Source organism: Echinops telfairi, unplaced genomic scaffold (assembly GCF_000313985.2).
Source record: "Echinops telfairi isolate 266 unplaced genomic scaffold, ASM31398v2 ScPeMD7_18;HRSCAF=68, whole genome shotgun sequence".
NCBI classification, from domain to species: Eukaryota; Metazoa; Chordata; class Mammalia; order Afrosoricida; family Tenrecidae; genus Echinops; species Echinops telfairi.
The window spans coordinates 41,234,046-41,253,641 of NW_022103915.1; the positions used below are offsets into that span (position 1 = coordinate 41,234,046).

The 19,596-nt window shown below is 49.3% G+C and overlaps 1 protein-coding gene across 3 annotated transcripts in view; it reads left to right on the plus strand.

Annotated features, from left to right (window-relative positions):
- Positions 1-19,596, plus strand: part of SPTB (spectrin beta, erythrocytic) — a 135,886-nt gene that overhangs the window by 63,618 nt on the left and 52,672 nt on the right. For all 3 annotated transcript variants that reach the window (XM_045288229.1, XM_004698653.3, XM_045288230.1), the window contains one exon: positions 18,533-18,684. In XM_045288229.1, coding sequence (XP_045144164.1) covers positions 18,533-18,684 — 152 coding nt within the window. The remainder of the gene's footprint in view (positions 1-18,532; positions 18,685-19,596) is intronic.

Here is a 19,596-nt window from a genome sequence, read left to right on the forward strand (position 1 = left end):
GACCCTTCTGTAAGGGGATGTCCAGTTGCCTACAGATGGGCTTTGGGTCCCCACTCCACACTCCCCCTACTGTTTTTTTTTAATTATTAAAAGATCATTTTATTGGGGCTCTTACAGCTCTTATGACAATCTAGACATCAATTGTATCAGGCATATTTGTACATATGTTGCCATCATTATTTTCTAAACATTTACTTTCTGTTGAGCCCTTGATATCAGCTCCTCTTCCTCCCCTCCTGTGACCCCTTGATAAATTATAAATTATTATTGTTTTCATATCTTACACTGACTGCTGGCTCCCTTCCCCTACAATTTCTGTTGTTCATCCCCCTGGGGTGGGTGGTGGTGGTGGTTATGTGTCAATCATTGTGATTGGTCCCTGCCTCCTCTCCTCACCTTACTCCTACCCTCCTGGTACCGCTACTCCCATTCGTGTTCCTGGATTCTGTGTGTTGTGAGCTCTGAACTGGGGTCATGATAGTGGAGGGTGAGGAAGCCTCAAGGAACCAGAGGAATATTGTGTGTTTCATCCATGCTATACTGCACCCTGGTTGACTCATCCCTTCCTTGTGACCCTTCTTGTGAGGATATGTCCCATTGTCTTTGGCTGATTTTCAGAAGTATGAAATACTTGGCTGGGAATCGAACCTAGGTTTTCTGCATGGGAGGCAAGCATTCTTCCACTGAACCACTGCTTTATTCGATTAATAAGACCTGATCTTTTGTACCTCTAATGCAACTTTTTCTGAGCTGCAAAGGAAGCACCCTAGTCTGCCTTTTTTGCCATTCCCAGCTTCTCCTCCCTGAGCCCAGATGAGCAAGCCATCTGGGTATTCTGCCTGAAAACTACAGACAGGAGACCATTTCCTTATGTGTAGCTTCAAATGAGTGACCTTTGATCTGAAGCTACAGCTCAGTCAGACCAAAGGGAAGGGAATGGGGGTAGATGGGTAAGAAAAATGCTACAAAAGTCTCCTGCACGGGATCCGCTTGACCTTGGCAGTACCAAGTTGCCCAGCAGGCATATTGCCCCCACAGATCCCTGAGCAGATTGTAGCTTCTTAATGCCAGCCTCCGGTCTAGACGGATGGCCCTTCTTGGGGCGGAGTTGGGAGTCATCCTGATGTTTCTCCCTGCACCTGGGGCAGTCCACCTCTGCTTTGACGACCCTCTTGGGCAGGCAGGCACATTTCTACTTTGGGGACCTCCTTGGAGGGATTTGAGAAAGGGAGCCAGTGAGTGGCCTAAGAACCTAAACCCCCACAGGTCCCGGCCTTCATATTTCCTTGGGGACCCTCCCAGTGCCCTCTCCCCACTCACACCCCTTCTCAGGGATGTGAGCCTTGCAGGGAAAGCTCTGTGGTTGTGGAGATGGAGATGAGCCTGCGGGCTGCAGATCTACCAGCCAGGATTCCACCCCACCCACACCCCCCACCTCCCACCCACACCACCCCCGTAGTCTCCCTCTCCTCATCCGGAGGAGACAGGTGCCTGCCTGTGCACACTCCTCTCCCCATGGGTCCACCCACCCCCCATCAGGGAGCCAGGCCTGAGGATGCTGCCCACTGGGAGAGGAGGGGGATCTAGAGATGCTAAGGAAAGATGCTCCTGCAGAGAACTCTTGTGGTCCAACCACCCTCTCACTTCCTCTCTTCCCCTACCCCCCACCCCCCAGGAGCCTGTGCAAACAGCTGGGCATCTCAGCAGGCTGTAGAGACCCAGAGGGCATGCTCTCTCGCAATCTCTCTTCTGCCCTTTGGCTCATCACACAGCTAGTAACAGATCGATTGGACAGAAAACTTCCTCTTAAAACAAAGTACACAAAATCGTGCTGTCCACTCTGGCTCTGGCTTTAAATTGGAATCCACGTGATATTTCAACCTATAGGTGGCCTTTCTTCCTGCGTTGCCTCTTTGTAGTCGTCTGCCCACACAAGAGAGGAGGGTGAGTGGGGAGGTTGGTTGAGAACAAGTCGATGCATGCAGTGGAGCAGCAGGTGTATGGAGGGACGCATCCCCATCCTGCTCTGAAGCACATAGTTGCTGCCACTTTGATCTTTGACCCAACTATGACCAGCAGCTATTCATCGGAGCCGGGGGCAGTGGCCCACTGACCTGCTCCCAAGACCTCCCCAGGGAGGGTGAGGTGTGGCCACAGCACCTCCCAGACTTGCCTGGCCAAAGGGTTCGGGGTCTGCTGAAGGGCCTCTGCCCCCCACTGCATGACGCTGGTCCCAGATGCCCCCGTTTCCAGGAAGGTTGTGCCCCCAGAAAAGAGCAGGATTCACTCTGGCGTGGGGTGGGTGGGCAGGGGTGGGACTGCAGCTTCTTGGCAGCCTGCTAGGTGGACAGATTCAAAGACAGCTGCCAGAGATGAGGCACTGGTTTGGATGGTCGGATCGCCTCTCCCCAGCTGCCTGTGAGAACAAAACAATGGGTAGTGTCCACAAGACGGTGTCATCAGGGGAAGGTTTGTCCCACCCCAGATTTCAAAACGTGACATGGAGTGTTCTTTAGAGACTGTATGTTGGGAAATATACACTATTTATGGAAACACCTATCATCATTTTAATGTAAAGTCGGGGGCGGGGGGGAAATCATTGGATCGTCTGCTTTCTCTTGGAAGGCAGCCATTGTGCAGTGTCCCCTTCACCCTGCTCCGAGGCAGGCCACCGTGACAGAGACACCTGCCAGGGCCCTGCCCTCAGGAGAGGCTGGGGTGCCACCTGCACAGTGCGCTCCCGAAGCTCTCCGCTGCTGGGACACACCCCCCTCTCCCATGCTTCCGCTCCCCTCTGCCTAAGAAGTGTTCTTCCACGGTGGTGAGTCTCACAGCAGCACCGCTGTCCTCCTTCCGTGGCTGCCTGCTCTCTAGCCCCGGGAAGACGCCTTATCAAATATTAATACACAGAGGTTAATAATAAGACTGTTCCCTCCTTGTGGCACTGTCTGAGGAGCCGTGGTTATAGCCTTGTCCATCTCTGGGACACTCCGTGGGCTGTCAGCCCCGCTCTCAAGGGCAAGCTGACACCAGCCCTGAGCCTTGCTGGGGGCTCTAGGGCGCAGCGCACCCGTCTCTCCACCCCGTGGGCCCCTGCGCACTGCTTGGCCGAGCTACCCTTGTTTTCCTCTTTCATCCTGTCCTGTCTGGAAGAGGCTGACGGGAGGCTGGGAGCAGCCAGTCTCTGGAAGCATTTCCCTTCAGGACCTTCAGCTTCTGGACCCCAGAAATGAGACGAGACAGAGAACCTGGCTTTATAGTCTAGTGAAAGACAGTCACATCACATATGTGCCTCTTTATACATATGCATCCATGTGCATGATGACTAATTATGGGAAATGTGCTGAAGAAGGCTTGCTGAGAACAGGGTTATCACATAACTTGTGTGTATGTGTGTGTGTGTGTGTGTGTGTGTGTGTGTGTCCACTGTATGGAACCCTGGTGGTGTAGTGGTTACGATTTGGGCTGCAAATTCAAGGTCAGCAGTTTGAAACTACCAGCCACTCCACAGGAGAAAGACGGGCTTTCTATTCTCGTGGAGTGACAGCTCCGGAAGCCCACAGAGGCGGTGCTCCCCTGCGCTCCGGGGTCGCCATGGTCGGCATCGTCTCGGTGGCAGTGAGTTGCCTTTTCCATAGTGTATAAAGTTTACTCAGCTACGACACCCCCAAACAACCCACTGCTGTCAAGTGGGGCGTCCTGGTGGTGTAATGGGTTAGGCCTTGGGCTGAGAACTACAAGGTTGAAGTTGTCCATGGGAGAAAGACGAGGCTTTCTACTCTAGTAAAGATTTATTCTGGGAAACCCACAGGGGCAGGTCTACTCTGTCCTGCAGGTCACTGTGAGTCAGAATTGACCTTACGGCCATGGATTGGCTTGTCCGGGGGGATTGGGGCTGTCAAGTTGATCCCAACTGATGGTGACCCTATAAAATACAGTAGAACACTCTCCAGAAGCTGTGACTCTGTATGGGAACAAACAGCCTTATCTCTCTCCCTTAGAGCAGCTAGTGGCTTCTAACCACCAACTTTGTGGTTAGTGACCCTGCCGATAACTCACTGCACACACACACACACACACACACATACACCACACACACCGGGGGGCTCCTCTGTTAGGTTGAGGCTTCTCGGAGCCAATCCTGGAGAGAAAGACAAACAGGATAGAAAAGCTAGGCAGGAGCCAGACCGGGGGAGTTTGTGGTCCCTGCGTCTTGGCCCTGTCAAGAAATAGTATGAAATTGTGGAGTTTAACGAGGGGCTTGTTTGCAAAGGAGTGGCAGATTTGGAGAGACGGGAGGGAGAGCTGTTACCAGGGAGAGCTGTGGGACCTTTGGACCTGAGCTGTGGCCCGGGAGGAGGGGAGCCGGCTGCGGGCCCTCCCGACTCATCCCAGTGCCTCTGGGAGGGAAGTGACAGGGGTAGCCCTGACTTCAGTGGGGAGTGCAGGTGATAGGAAGGCTCTGCAAAGTCCAGGAAAGGGCAGACGGCTGGAGACCCAGCCGGGTGACCCGGTGGGAAAATGTGGCCCCTCCTATTCTTAGCATCCGTTTGTCCTCAGGATGCTGTAGTGGCCTAGCCCTTGGTAGGTGACTGTGGCCAACTCGGTTTTCCACTCTTGCCTCAGTTTCCTCCCCTGGGACTTGAACCAGACGGTGACGAGGGCCCTTCCAGCTCTGAACGATTGAGAAGAAGGCACCTGCCTGTGAGCACTGTCCATGTGCCTCTCAGCCCTGACAAATGACGAGCGGAACTCTGGTTCCTGGCCTTGGGGAGAAAACTGACTCTTTATAGGCAACCAGTGTGTTCTCCGAGGGTCCCTTCTGTTCATTCAAGGTGTCCCCAGAGCTGAAGCTGAGACTGGGACTAGCTTGACTTGCATGGCTCACCTTCTCAGTGAGTTCCTCTCTGTGCAGCCACCACCTGCGTGTGTGTGTGTGTGTGTGCGCGCGCGCGGACGTCGCACCTCCTATAGGCACAGCTGCTTCGTGTTCTGTAGACCTGGACCCACCTCATCTCCTTAGGCCCTCCGACCACCCTGTGGAGGAGGCGGGAATCGCCGAGGAAGGAAGTCCAAATCATCATTGCGGCTGCAGCACTTCACCTAGCAACGTGCCAGGAGGATCTGTCCAGGATCTGCCGTCTTTTAATGATGGCATGGTCTCCCCTGGGATGATGGGTGCTCCCTACAATCTAGTTAACCAGCTTCTTTGTCTTCTACTCTGGTCACTTGCAAAGTCAGTCTTTCCCCTCTGGCAGGCTTTCTCCTTGCATCTGCAGATTGAGAAGAGCCCTGGTGGAGCTGTGGGTCAGGCACAGGCACCGGGGCTGCCAAAGGCAAGGGAGGAAGATGGAGCTGTCTGCTCCCATAAAGCGTGACTCCCTCAGAAAGCCTGTGAGCCATAGTGGACTCTGGGCAGTGGATTTTAGTAAGTGTCTTTGGTTCTAGCTAGATTACAAATCCTCAGGGGCAGCAGATTCTGTCTCAATACCAGTGTGGTCAAAGGTGATTTGTGGACAGGAAAAGTCCTTCCCAAACTAGTTAGAATCAGACATATGCTACCCACATGATTTATGGTGCGTCCATGCCCCGAGGGTCTGTCTGCCTATCTGCTAGGCTTTCTAGTGGATCGCCATCTGTGAGATAGAGGTTTGTCTCAGCTCTCTCCTGAGACAAACCCACAAAAGGCTCGGCATTAAATTATTTTTTTAGACCCCAGTCGAGGCTAGTTGTCCATGGGCCTCCCATGGTGCCGTCTCCCACTGGTGTGTGTGTGTGTGTGTGTGTGTGTGTGTTTTAATCTGGGAGTCAGTAAAGACTGAACTCACTGTGGGGATGGAGCAGGACCACGCAGGGTTTCGTTGTGTGGCACACAGGATCACTGTGAGTCAGAGCAACAGGAACAGCCAAGAGGTGGTGACAATGCTCGTGTGGCTTGTCATCCGCTGTTTATCCCCCAGGCTCCGTGAGCTGCACACCCTGTTTTTCTTAATGACCTGCATCGCCTTCTTATGAAAGCAGTGCTGTTCCTCGCAGTGACTTTGGGAAAATATAGAGAAGCAAACAGACGTCCGTGTCCCCTGCAACCTTACCACCAGGCCTAAGCAGACCCCGCTGGAGTTTTTCTTCATGTCTGTCGATGGTTCAACGAAACAAAGAGCCTGAATTTTCCCAGAAAGCTATTCATCATCTGCGTAGTGGCCTCACCGATGCTATTTTCAGGTGCTTCGTGTTCATTTGGACCCGCGATGACTCCAGGTGACAGAGGAGACCTGCCCCCTAGCGTTTTGTCAGCTGCCCACTTTATGGGGGCTCTTTTATGCCAGGCCTTTCCCCCATAGAGCCGCTGGGTGGGCTTGAGCCCCCGGCCATTTGATTAGTAACTGAGCGCTTAACTGTGCCACGGGGGCTCCTGAACGCCTCACACAGATACCAGGTTTGTTAAGCAGTTTCCTGTGGTTGAATGTTAAGTTGCTCTCTATTTGTGAGGGCATATCCCCCACCCCCACCTCCACTCCCACCCCATGGGAGCTGTTTTTTTTGAGAGCATATTTTTAGCAGAGAGAAGAGGGAGAGACATTAAGCACTCAAAGAAATGTTGCAGGAAGCCACCACGGGAAAATAGATGGGCTCCAAAGAGAAGCAATTTCACCTTGGCCACTTGGCTTCAGACCTCACAGGAAACAAGCTCCAATTTTAAAAACGGCCCACTGGGGACTTTTGACAAACAAACTTCCGGGATGCCCCTGACATCAGGAGGGGAAGCAGGTAGCATTGTGAGTGGGACCGGAGGCCCTGTGCGGCTGGCCCAGAAGGGAGGAGGCAAATTGAAGAAAGAGCTGAGAGAGAAGTGGGTAATACAAGAAAGGGAAGGGAATGATGAGAACTGGATCCCGGAAAAGAATTTAGGCTTTAAAACCTTTGAAGGAAACCTCATGCCACATGATTCCACTTATGTCAGATGTCCAGAATAGACAACTCTACAGAAACTGAAATAGATCAATGGTTGCTTAGCGTTTAAAGTGTTAAAAAAAAAAAAAGGTCATTTTGAGGACTAATGTGTGCCTGACCCAAGCGATGGTACTGTTGATCGCTTCTTATGCATGTGGGAATTGGACAGGGACTAAGGAAGCTGGCAGAAGGATTGATGCCTTTGAGCTTCGGTGTTGACAAAGGACATGAAATGTACTGTGGACTTCCAGAAGCACAAGCAAATCCGCCTTGGAAGAGTGCAGCCAGAATGCTCCTTGCAGGCAAGGATGGCGAGACCTTATTGCACATACTTTGGATAGGTTATCCAGAAGGAGCAGTTCCTGGAGAAGGGCATGGTCTCAGCTAGCGTGGTGAAGTGAAATGCGCTTGAATGACTGCTATTCGTGCCTTTATAACTCCCGCCAAATGACTGGGGGCGGGCGTAGACCATGAAAGTAGGATATGGGTACGAAGCATTTGTAGAGGGGACTGGGCAGTTTTGCCATTCCACTGAGGATATAAGCAGAGAAAGAATCCTGCAACCATCAAGAACAAAGAGCCACCAGTCGATGGTGGCAGCGGAGGCAGCTAAGACCATGAGGCAGAGCAGCAGGCAGCCTTCCTGGCCCAAGAAGGCAGAAAGAAAGGACCACGTGTCCGAGGGGCCAAGGACCAGACACTCCTCCCAGCAGGACAGAGAAGAGGTGCTGTGAACCAAAGAACTGTGCCCTGGCTGTTTTGCAACCTGTAGGCTCCCTTAATAATCCCTTAATCACGAGACTGGCCTGTGAGTTCCATGTGGCCGTTGCAACGCATCGAGCGTAGCAGAGAAGTCGAGTGCCGTGGGAGGAGGGATGGTTGGTGTCAGAATAAAGAAGGCTGGATGGAGGGTGGAGGCAGGCTTGACCTGTCTGAGGACAGTCAGCCTTGGGCTGCTGTGGAGTTGGCTTTTTCTTCCCGTGTGTGTAGCCAGAGGAACTCAGCTGTGGCCCCACGTGCCATGTCTTCAGTTATCTAGTGCTACGATCACAGAAACACTACAAATAAGTGACTTCAATAAGGAGCAATTCGTTTTCTCACAATCCAGGAAGTTGGAAATCTGAATTCAGGGTGCTGGCCCTCGGGGAAGGCTTCGGTGTTGGCGATGAAGAAAGGGCTGTGTTTCTTCTGAGCTTCTGCTTCTGAACAAGCTCCATGTGACTCGGCATCTCGTCCCCAGCTCTGCTTGCTAACTCACTTGTTTCATCTCTTTCGTATCTCAAGAGAGATGGACTCAACGTAGGTGGTGGCATTTAGGTACCTTGGCATCGGTTCCGATTCGTACCGACACAGCGAAACACTACCTGGTCCTGGGCCATCCTCACAGTTGTTCTTGTATGTGAGCCCATCGGTGCAGCCACGGGATCAATCCATCGTGTTGAAGGTCTTCCTCCCTTTTTGCTGCCCTCCGACTTTACCCAGCAGGATGTCCTTCCCCAGGGACTGGTCTCTCCTGACAACAGGTCCAAACGTGAGACGAAGTCTTGCCATCCTCATCGCTGAGTTGCACCCTGTCTGTACCTCTTTCAAGACCGATGTGTATGTTCTTTGGACCCAAGACAGACCCTACATGAATCCTGTCTCCTTAGCCATCATAAAGGCAACTCCTTCCCAAGGGCGATCGATGATAGCCCAGGCGGGGATGTTAGGAGGTGCAACACGTATTTTGGAGGGGAACACAATTTGATCCATAACAGATGTCATGCTGGATAGAGGGTGGGCGGAAAAGAAGACCCCTCAATAAGATGGATTGATGCAACAGGATGGAGCAGGGCCAGACAGCGTTTCGTTCTGTTGTGCAGTTATGTTAGTCTGGGTAGACTAGAGAAACAAATCCATAGACACTCATGTGTATAAGAGAGAGTTTTATATGGAGGGTGATTGTACATTAAGCAAACATCCCAAAAAAAAAAAAAAAAAAAAAAAAAAAGAAAACATCCCAACCCAATCCAGTCCAAGCCCATAAGTCTGATATTAGCCCATATGTCCGATACCGATCTATAAAGCCCTCTTCAGAATCACAAAACACATGCAATGATGCCAAATGCAGGACAGTCACAGGCTAGTGGGTAGAAAGTCTTTGGATCTAGTGGCATTGTAAGCATCTCAGCACTAGCAGGAGTCTCCACGTGGCCTCTCCAGTTCCCAGGGCATGGGGTCTATCAGCGGAGTGCCATGTGTCTTGTCAGTAGAGCATCTCAGAGAGTAAGCAGAGAGAGAGGTGCCTCCTGCCTCCAAAGAGGGAAAACAGCAGTTCCCAGAATTCTCAGAAGACCAGGCCCACACCGAGGTCTCATTGGCTTTCTCCGGATTAACAGGCTGGACTACGCCCCTTCACTCATAATGCTCTCAAATTGACACCAGATTATGTAACTACCACAATAGTCCGGTTGCTATGAATCTGAACCAGCTTGACGGTACCTAACACCAACAGACTTGGCCATGGAGGAGGGTGATGAGCGTATAGAGAAGTGAGTGCTACAGGGTATTGAGGGAGGCTTCGCTGTAGAGAAGGGAGCCCTGGTGGCACAGTGGTGACGTGTTGGGCTGGTCACCATAAAGTCAGCGGGCTGAAACCACCAGTTACAGTCCCTGAAGCTCACAGGGCCAATCTGCCTTGTCCTGTAGGATTGCTAAGAGTGGGCATCAACTCAAGGGCAGTGAGTTTGTTTTGTCCCTCTGGCGTGATGAACGTGTTCTGACACTGACTGCGGGGATGGTTGCACATGCGTGTAAATATACCGAGATCCCTTGAGTTGTGCACTTAAAATGGGCGACTGGTATGGTTTGTGAATTATAGCGTCATCATCCTGGCGGTTTTGATGTTAAAAGAAAGACAAAACCTACAGGGAATAGAAAATAAAGCCTCAGAGAATAGAGATGTGGAGGGCAGGGAAAGGATTGGGCCTCACTGCCCTGGGAAACTAACTGGAGGGCGAGGGTGCCTCTCACCTCAGAAGCCGAGAGAAGGCTTCTCTCCCCTCCATCTTGCCTGTGGGCTCAGATGGCTCAAGATGCTTCTGAGTTTTGCCTGGTGAAAACTCCCTGAGGCAAGGAAGCAGGAATGGAAACCAGAAACCTGGAAAGAAAGGGAGAGAAGCCCAGCACCGTGTTGTCTTGAGAAAAGAAAAAGTGTATCTGTCTCTGTGTGAATACGTAATGGGCAGAGCCAGTGGGAAGAAGTCCAGAGACAGGACAGGACAAATGATAGCACGCTTCTCTCCCATCTGGCTCCTCCAGACGCCGGTTTCCCAGTCAGCCATGCTGTCAGCATCTCACATCTGTGTCCACAAGCATCTGATGCACATCTAAGCAAGTGATTTCTTGGTTTTCCCCGGCTTTAACAAAACTAGAAAACCTATATCCTGTTCTACAGCGCTGCCAGGCTGTGTGCTCTGTACGGTGTCTTTCACTCCATGGCCACATCATACTTCATCTATCGCTTATTGATGGGCATTTTGATTGTTTCTAATCTTTTGCTGTGCCAAAAATACACAGTGAATAATCTTGCATGTAGGTTGTTTGGTAAATGCACAAGTACATACAGAGAGTAAATCGAGCGTGCTACTACAGAAGGCTGTAGATGACAGCGAAAGCCCCAAATCCATTTGCAGCACACACACGCCACCTTCCTGGATTAAGCCTCTAGAGCAGCGGTTCTCAACCTGTGGGTCGCGACCCCTTTGGATGGTCGAACAACCCTTTCACAGGGGTCTCCCGATTCATCACAGTAGCAAAATGACAGTGATGAAGTAGCAACGAAAATAATTTTATGGTTGGGGGGTCACCACCACAGGAGCAACTGTGTGCAAGGGTTGCGGCAGTAGGAAGGTTGAGAACCACTGCTCTGGAGCATCCCCCCCGACCACTGACCAGGATGCGCACAGCCTTGCTGTCAGACAGAGTGTGTTGGGAAGTCGAGTAAGGCTGATGTCATTGAGGTTAAAATTGAACACCTTATCATTTGGTCTTCCTTTCGATGCCTTTTAAACGTCTAGTTTTTATTATTTTCTGCTTTCTTTTGGACTGAGGTTGATGTTTTGGTTTTGTTTTATTTTGTTACAGTGGCTGGGGCAGGGGTTGTATGTGTTTCTTTATATGAAATCCAGAATCGGTACATCTGTGGAGACAGTAACTGGATCAGTAGTTTCTTAGAGTGATGGCAGGGGAAGTTGGGGGAGATGGGGAGCCAATAATAATAAGTACAAGAATGAAGACATTTTTCTAAAGCAGATTGTGGTGATTATACAACTCTTTGTATAATGTGTATAAACCATTTAATTGTAAAGTATGTGAATTATATACCAATAAAACTGTTTTTGTTTTTGTTTTTTACGTACTGCTACAAAGTCATAGATAGAAACCTTTACTGGACAAAAATATCAAAATGCGAAGCTCTGGTTTCTCCACACATCCTGGTCTGGGTCTGTACACTTGTGAGGATGTTGTGTTCCTCTCTCTAAGCCTTCCCTGAGGAATTCTGCGCTCTTCCACTCACCCCGTGTCAAAACACCAGTTCTGGCGTCCTCAAGAGAGCCAAGCGGTGTCACTTTTCCGTGTTCGTTGTGTTTTGGGGGCGAAAGGAAGTCTGAAGGGACAAGATCAGGTCTGTAGTGCAGCTGGGCTGTTTTCCCAACAAAATTCTCCTAGGATAACCTCAGCTACCCTTGAACAAGCAGGTACATTGTTAAATTGGGAGGGGAAAAATTCCTCAGCCAAACTCTCTTCACCTGATCCTCACAGATGCAGTTTTCAATTTTTAAAAAGAACTTTTTCATAATAAGCTCCCCTGATTGTCCTATTCCTTCAAGAAAACAGATTCCATTTACCCCTTTAACATTTAAAACAAACAGAGACCAGCTAACCATAACCTTCTGAGCTGATATTTCTGTCCGGAATATTTTTAACTGGCCCCGCAGATCCCCTTAGAAGCCACTGTTGTGACTGAACTTGCTCTCTGGATCATATTGGCAAACCCAAGACTCAGTGCCGGATGTACTTCACTCCATAAAGTTGTCATCACCAGCTTCTCTGAGCGAGCTGATCCTTGGCACCATTCTTTCAGCATCCATAGAGCAGAAAGTGTGCTGAGGCCAACACGTTCGCTTGAAATCGAAAATGTTGACCCACATGAGAACTCAACTTCAGCAGTTATTGTATGAAGGTAACTTAGTGATCTTTCCCACCAGCGTTCCTTCATTCATCAAAGTTGCTGGTCTTCCGTCTGTTGGCTCACCTTCGAGTTCTTGACCTTCCTAAAAAAAAAATGTGTTCCATCTAAAGGCTGTTGTTTTCTGTGGGGCATTTCCTTAAATTAATTGTAAAGCTTCAATGATTTGAGAAGATGTCTACTTGTTAATAGTCCTGACCCCAGCATTGTTTGTTTGTTTTTCCCTGCCACCAAAAAAGTGTACTTTTGTTTGAAGGCACCCTAACAAGACTAAGACAAGTGAATTACCAAGAGAACTTGTTTGTAGCTATCCCCTGATCACAGACATGTTTACACACATTTTGTTTATAATAAACTTGAGTTAAGTATGAACTGGAATACTCTTCGATTTACCTTTGTATATAGGATCAATTCTTAGATGTGGAATTACCGGGTCGAAAAGCATGTGCATTTGTGGTTCTGATTGCTATTTCCAGATGATGTAGTGGTTATGAGTCGGGCTACTAACCACAAGCTCAGCAGTTTGAAACCACCAGCTGCTCCGTGGGTGAAAGATGAGGCTTTTTCGTCCTATGAAGAGTTTCAGTCTCAGAAAGCCACAGGGGCAGTTCTACCCTGCCCTATGGGGTTTCTATGAGTCAACTCAAGGGCAGGGAGTTTGGTTTGGAGTTTCCGTAGAGGTTAAGGTCGATGTGCCCGCTCTTCAGGGACATATGAAGGCTTGTGTCTACACATCTTGACCAACAAGGTATTTTATTTCGGATCTTTGCCCCTCCGATAAGTGAAACATAGTGTTTTGGTGTCCTTTTTACCTTCTGGCTCTACTTTTCTTTTTTTTTAAATCACAGATAGAGGAAAGCAGAGAGAAAGATAAAACGAAAACATCACCTAAATTGTTAACGTTTTTGCAGTCCAATATTTGCCATACATCTGTTTTGAGAGTTGAAGTATTTTAAAGCAGACAGATGATCTCATGGCCTCTAATTATTTCAGTATCATTCCTGGTGGTGCAATGGTTAAGCGCTTGGCAGCGGACTGAAAGGCCGTGATTCGAACCCAGCAGCTGCTCCCCGAAAGAAAGAGTCTGCTGATCTCTCCTCTGAAAGTCACGGCCAAGACAAGTGTGTGGAGCAGGCTCACGCTGCAGCACACAAGCCGGTCGTGAGTCATGAACTGCTGGATGGAGGGGCTTTGATTCTTAGACATGAAGAAAGTCAGTCCTTTGTAGCCTCAGTGTATAGATATTTTCCCACTTTGGTTTGACTCTGAATATTGTGGTTCCCCCCCTACACAATTCTTTTTAATGTAGATGAATTTTTTCAATCATTGATTTTATGGTCTTTGGATTTTGTGTTATAGTTCAGAAGGGTTTCCCTATTTTTTAATTTTTTAATTTAAAAAATTCCCATTATAAAGCAATTTTTTTTAAAACCATGATTGATTTGGGTATGTTTGTGGTTTCCATTTTTCCATTTTAACTTTTGACCCACAATAAATTTATCCTGTGGTATGAGTTATGAATTCAACTTAATCTTCTCTGAATGATTATCCACTTTTTCCATCTTCACCTTTCATATTTGAAATGTCATCTTTATCAGATATTAAATTCCTATATGTGCTTAGGAGTATTTCTGTTCTATCGATGTGCCCATCAGTTCATATGCTGGTACCACACAGTTTTATTAGTATAACTTTATACTATGCTTTACTGTTTATATAGAGAAAAAAAACCCTAGGAAGATTTTTACAATTCATTGTTACTTTTCTTTTCTAGCTTCTTACGTTGTTCCCTTCTTTTTACAATGACTCTTTAAAATCTTTTATCTAATTCTTACCAGAAGGGATACTGGATTTTGAACGACATAACTTAAACATGTTTGGTATAGTATAAAGCCTACAGATCGATTTAGAGAAAATTGACGTCTGTGTATGGTTTTCGATCTGACACCTCTATTACACCTCGGAGCCATTTACAGTTTTCTTTGTGGAACGTTAGCACATTCCTTTTGAAATTTGATCTCAAATACTTTGTCTCTCTTACAAATTAAAATTTCGGAAGATGACCCCTACCACAGCATCAGCGGCTCCTTTCGGCTCTCAAATACAAGTTCACCTTCTTAGCTCTTCCTGCGAGGCTGCCTTCATCCTGCTTAAAGTGTATTTTCCACACGTCGTCTTTTTACCTGCAGCTACTCAATGCTCCCTGAACAAGCCTCATCCTTTCGTGCCTCTGGGCCTGGGCTCCTCTCTCCCTGGCTGGAATGTGCACCCTCCTCTGCCTGCCCACTTGTCTCTATGATGCTCCAACATGATTATGCTAATTACAAATGATCTCTCTCCTCCCTGACCCCTTGGACATGTATTGTATGAGCCGTTTTACCCACAACTCCCTCAGCATTACCTTATGACAGCGTTGATATTATTGAAATGAGCTACCTTTTATCTCTTGTGTGGCTGCAAAATGAACTACAAAACCGTGCCATGTCTCCTGCCCTAGCAGCCCGAGAACAGAGTCGGCTCTAAGTGGAGTCCCCAAGGCTGCCATCGTTAGGGACGCAGACTGTCACATCTCTCTCCTGCAGAGAGGCTGCTGAGTTCAGACCTCCAAACTTTTGGTTAGCAGCCAAGTCCTTCACCACTGCACCCCAGGGCTCTCTCTGGAAAAGTGAGCCCTCAAACCTACTGCCATCAGGTGGATTCTGACGCACAGGAACCTTATATGAGGTTTCCAAGACTGTAAATCTCTATGATACAGCTCATCTTTCATCTGCAGAGTGGCTGGTCCATCTGAACCTAACCCACAACACTACCAGGGCTCCTTCTGACATGGTTACAGCCCACTGCCATCGAGCGGGTTTCCACTTACATATAGCAACCCTATGAGCCGGAGGATAGGAGCCCTGGTGGCAGAGTAGGTGTACACATTGGGCTGCTAACCACAAGGTCAGCAGTTCGAACCCACCAGTAAATCTGCTTGCTAGGGTTTCCAGGACTGTAAATCTTTATGGAAGCAGGTATCCTCATCTTTCTTCCTCCAAGCAGATGGGGAGTTCGACCTGCCAACCTTGTGGTTAGCAGACTATTGCTCAGACCATTATATCACCAGGGATCTTTTCTGGCAGGATTAGGGCTCTGGAAATAAGGCCTGGACCTTGGCAGAGCCTCTGAGTTCTCCTTCCCACAGCAGGTCCCCAAAGGAGAGCCCAGGTCCTCTGGGGACAGCGGACTCAGTGTGTGGCCACCTCTCCCGCCTGACCACACCACCAGGATGCCCAGTTCAGCTGGCTAGGGGCCATGTGCCTCTCCTCTGGAGGATGCCTGGGCCAGGCCGGGAGGGAATGTGCTGAGTGATCGTTGTGAAGCAGCTGGAGCGAACGAACTAATGGAAATTAATCCCCACCCCTGGGCCCTCTCTCTCCTTATGATCACCATTAGCCTCTTGGAGTCTTTCGTGCCTCCGTGCTGCACAGTGCCCATGGTGAGCAATTCTATGTCAGTCTAAACTTAAAGGCAACTGAGAGATTCCCTGCCTGTGCTCTAGACCTAGGGCTCTAGCACGATCAGACCTGGGGGATCCAAGGGTGACCTGAGATACTTCTGCACCGATATATGTGCCAGCCCGGTGGTTTAAGATTTAATTCTGGGTTCCCGGTCAGAGCATTAGAAGCGTTTCTCACCCTCTGCCGAGCACACATATCCGGGCCTCACTACCCAATGATGGCGTGTTTGAATTCTTAATCATGGGAAAGGAGGAAGGAAGGAAGGACTTGGGCCTTTTGAAGGACTTCCCTCTAAAGAAGCTGAACTCTTCAGTCAAAGGATCCGAAACTGCGGGGAAGGATGAGCTGTTTACAGAACAGACTGGGTGCCTGGGAGCAGCACCGGGGGCCTGTGTGTGGCCAGTGCCAGCGCATGTGAACCCTGCTTTCCGTCCAGTGTATCAGCTAGCATGACCTTTGCCCAAGACCCAGAATGCCGCCGTTTGAATTCTGTCTTGATTTTAACCAATTGTGTTGCCCGCAGGAGTGCTTTTCCCCTCTCTGTGGTTCTGGATTAGATGGTTCCTGTCGCATTCTCTAGATACGTCCCAAACACCTGCTGTGGGTAGGCCTCAAACATTGTTGTGGCTAGGTGCGGTCTGGTCGGTTCAACTCCTGGCAGCCCAGTAAAATGTTCACCGAGGCTTTTCTAGGCCAGAGTCTTTACAAAAGCAGATTGCCGTCTGTCTCACAGGAAGCCACTGGGTAGGTTCGAACTGCCAACCTTTCCGTCCACAGCCAAGCACTTCGCCATTGTGCCTGCAGGGTTTTCTTTTTGCTTCAAGCACTGGGACCGTGTTTGCTGTCTTTGTAGTCCCCTGCCACCCTCCAGGGCCTGGCACCTAGCAGTCTGTTGTGCCATAAACAGTTGCTGAATGAACGAATAAAGGGTCTGAGTTCTTAACACTAAAATAGCCATGAAGTAGGACGGCATTTGATGCTCCAGCCTCGGGAACTGCCAAGAATATCCCCCTTGGGACAGAGCTGGCAGAGCTATACTTTGTGTTGATGTTAAATCAGAGAGTTCATTTAGAAAGCCAGCCCTGCCCAGGTCCAGGTTCTGCTAAGCCCTCAGTCCACGGTGCCTGCAGGGCTCACATGCTTGCCTTTCTGGGCTGCAGCGCCACGCTGTCTGCCCTGCCCGGCCCACCCCACACACTGCCCAGGGAGCCTCAATGGGCCCCAGATACAGTTTTTCTCCTGCCCTGAGATATTCTTTTCTTTTTTAAACAGTTGTATTGGCTCTTTGTCCACCTAGCCTACAATTCAATAGTTCAATCATATCAAGAAGAGCTGTACATTAGCATCATCAATTTAGAGCACGGTCTTCTTCCTTGTATTTATTGTTATTCGTGTACGTAATCTTTTTTAACTGTGGCAAAAATATACACCACAAAACATTCTCCAAGACAGGTTTCACTGGGCTCAGGAAGCCTACAGTCCTGCAGGAAAGACAGACTTTCAACTAAAACTTAACAAGTGTCACGAGAGATGTAACTGAGGAGAGCGAATGTGGGCCAAGGAGAAGAGGTCAGGACACGCTCCCTAAGAACTGCTGTTTACACTGACTCCTGCAGGCTGGGTAGGGCTAGATGAAGGGAGTAGGCTGGGAGAGACAGGGCCAAGAAAGAGCATGGATGGATGGATGGATGGATGGATGGATGGATGGATGGATGGAAGGATGGATAGAAGGAAGGAAAGAAGGAAGGAAGGGTAAACCTGATACTGAAGTCTGAGCTCAAGGGCAGAACATTCTGTACAGAAAACCCAAGGCTGGATTTGGGGCGTCTTGATATTATTTATAGAATTGGTGGTGGTAGCCTGTGTGATCACGAGGTGTCGATAGGATTAGGTATCAGGCATCAAAGACCCAGAACAAAAAATCCCTATCATTGTGAATAAGGGGGAGTGTGGAGTGGAGACCCAAAGTCCATTTGTAGACAATTGGACATCCCCTTCCAGAAGGGTTGTGGGGAGGAGACGAGCCAATCAGGGTGCAGCATAGCACTGTTGAAACATACAACTTTCCTCTAGTTCTTTAATGCTCCCCCCCCCACTATTGTGATCCCAATTCTACCTTACACATCCAACTAGACCAGAGCATGTACATGGGTACACATAAGAGCTGGAAATACAGGGAATTCAGGACATATAAATCCCTCAGGAACAATATTGAGAGTAGCCATACCAGGAGAGGAAGGGGAAGGTGGGAGAGAAAGGGGGAACCAATCACAATGATCTACATATAACCCCTTCCCAGGGGGATGGACAACAGAAAAGTGGGTGAAGGGAGGCATCAGTCAGTGTAAGACATGAAAAATAATAATTTATAAATTATCGAGGGCTCATGAGGGAGGGAGAAGCGGGGAGGGAGGGGGAAAATGAGGAGCTGATACCAAGGGCTCAAGTAGAAAGCAAATGTTTTGAGAATAATGATGGCAACAAAGGTACAGATGTGCTTGACACAATGGATGGATGGATGGATGGATGGATTGTGTCAAGAGTTGTAGGAGCCCCCATAACCTGATGTTTAACAAGAAGAAGAGTTGGTGGTGGTGGTGATGGTGGGCATTACGGTATTGTTGCTCTAATCTGATGGCGCATGCACCCAAGTTACCAATAAGCTGACCTTTGATCCCCGATATGCTTCCAAGAAGGGGTGGAATTGATACAGCAACCTCCTCTGCCAGGGATGGGGAGACCCTAGCATTGAGGTACACACACACACACACACACACACCGTCCCATGCGCCATGTCACATTGACCTTGCCAACCTTAGGGACCTCACTCAGGATCCTTCTCCCCACCCAGATGAGCGGGAAGTTGTCCAGAAGAAGACCTTCACGAAATGGGTGAACTCACACCTGGCCCGGGTGTCCTGCCGCATCACAGACCTCTACAAAGACCTGAGGGATGGACGCATGCTAATTAAGCTGCTGGAGGTGCTCTCTGGAGAGATGCTGGTAACCACCCGCCGGACTCGCGCACCCTCCCCTGGGTCCTGTGGCTGGTGTGGTTGGTCCCTCTTTAGGAAAGGCATGGTCTAGGGCAATGGTTCTCAACCTTCCTAATGCCACGACCCTTTAATACAGTTCCTCATATTGTGGTGACCCCCCCCACCATAAAATTATTTTCATTGCTACTTCATAACTGTCATTTTGCTACTGTTATGAATCGAGTGACCCCTGTGAAAGGGTCATTCGACCCCCAAAGGGGTCTCGGCACCGAGGTTGAGAACCACTGGTCTAGAGCTATCTTGATTTCTCCTGACCTTCCAAGGTTTCTCTTTGCTCCTTTGAGAGGTTCCAAGACCACGGCGAGATGAACCCTTAAGCTGCCATGTGCCCATGTGGCAAACTGAGTTCCCTGAGATTTCGTCCTCCTTCGGGCTACATCCACCCCTGCCTATTTCCAGAAAGCCATGTAGAGAGAGCTCCTGGTTTCCTCACTTGAGGTCTGGGGATTGGGGGGACAGCCTACAATGACCTGCCACAATGACCTCTTCACACACGCAAAGCTGTGTTGGCTTATGGATTCCCGTTACAAAGCTGGAGACGTTTTTACACCTGTTGGAACCAAGAGAAAAATGTGGACGACATGTGCTTTATTACTGTGGCGAGGGGAGGTTCCTTGGAAGCCCTGCCTGTGGCAGCCCCCCAGGCAATGATGTCATCCTCGGGGTGCTCTGTCAAACATTAGGCTCTGTTCGGTTACTTCCTCTGGAGCCTTTTCCCCTCATGTGTAAACTGAGGGCACACCGGACCGGAGAAAGCGCTCTGAGACACCAGAAAAGGGTGCTACCTCCTTCTATCACCTTTTCTGCCTCTCCCTCTGCGTTAAAAGTTCAGCAGCCAGAGTGACCACTGGGACCCCTT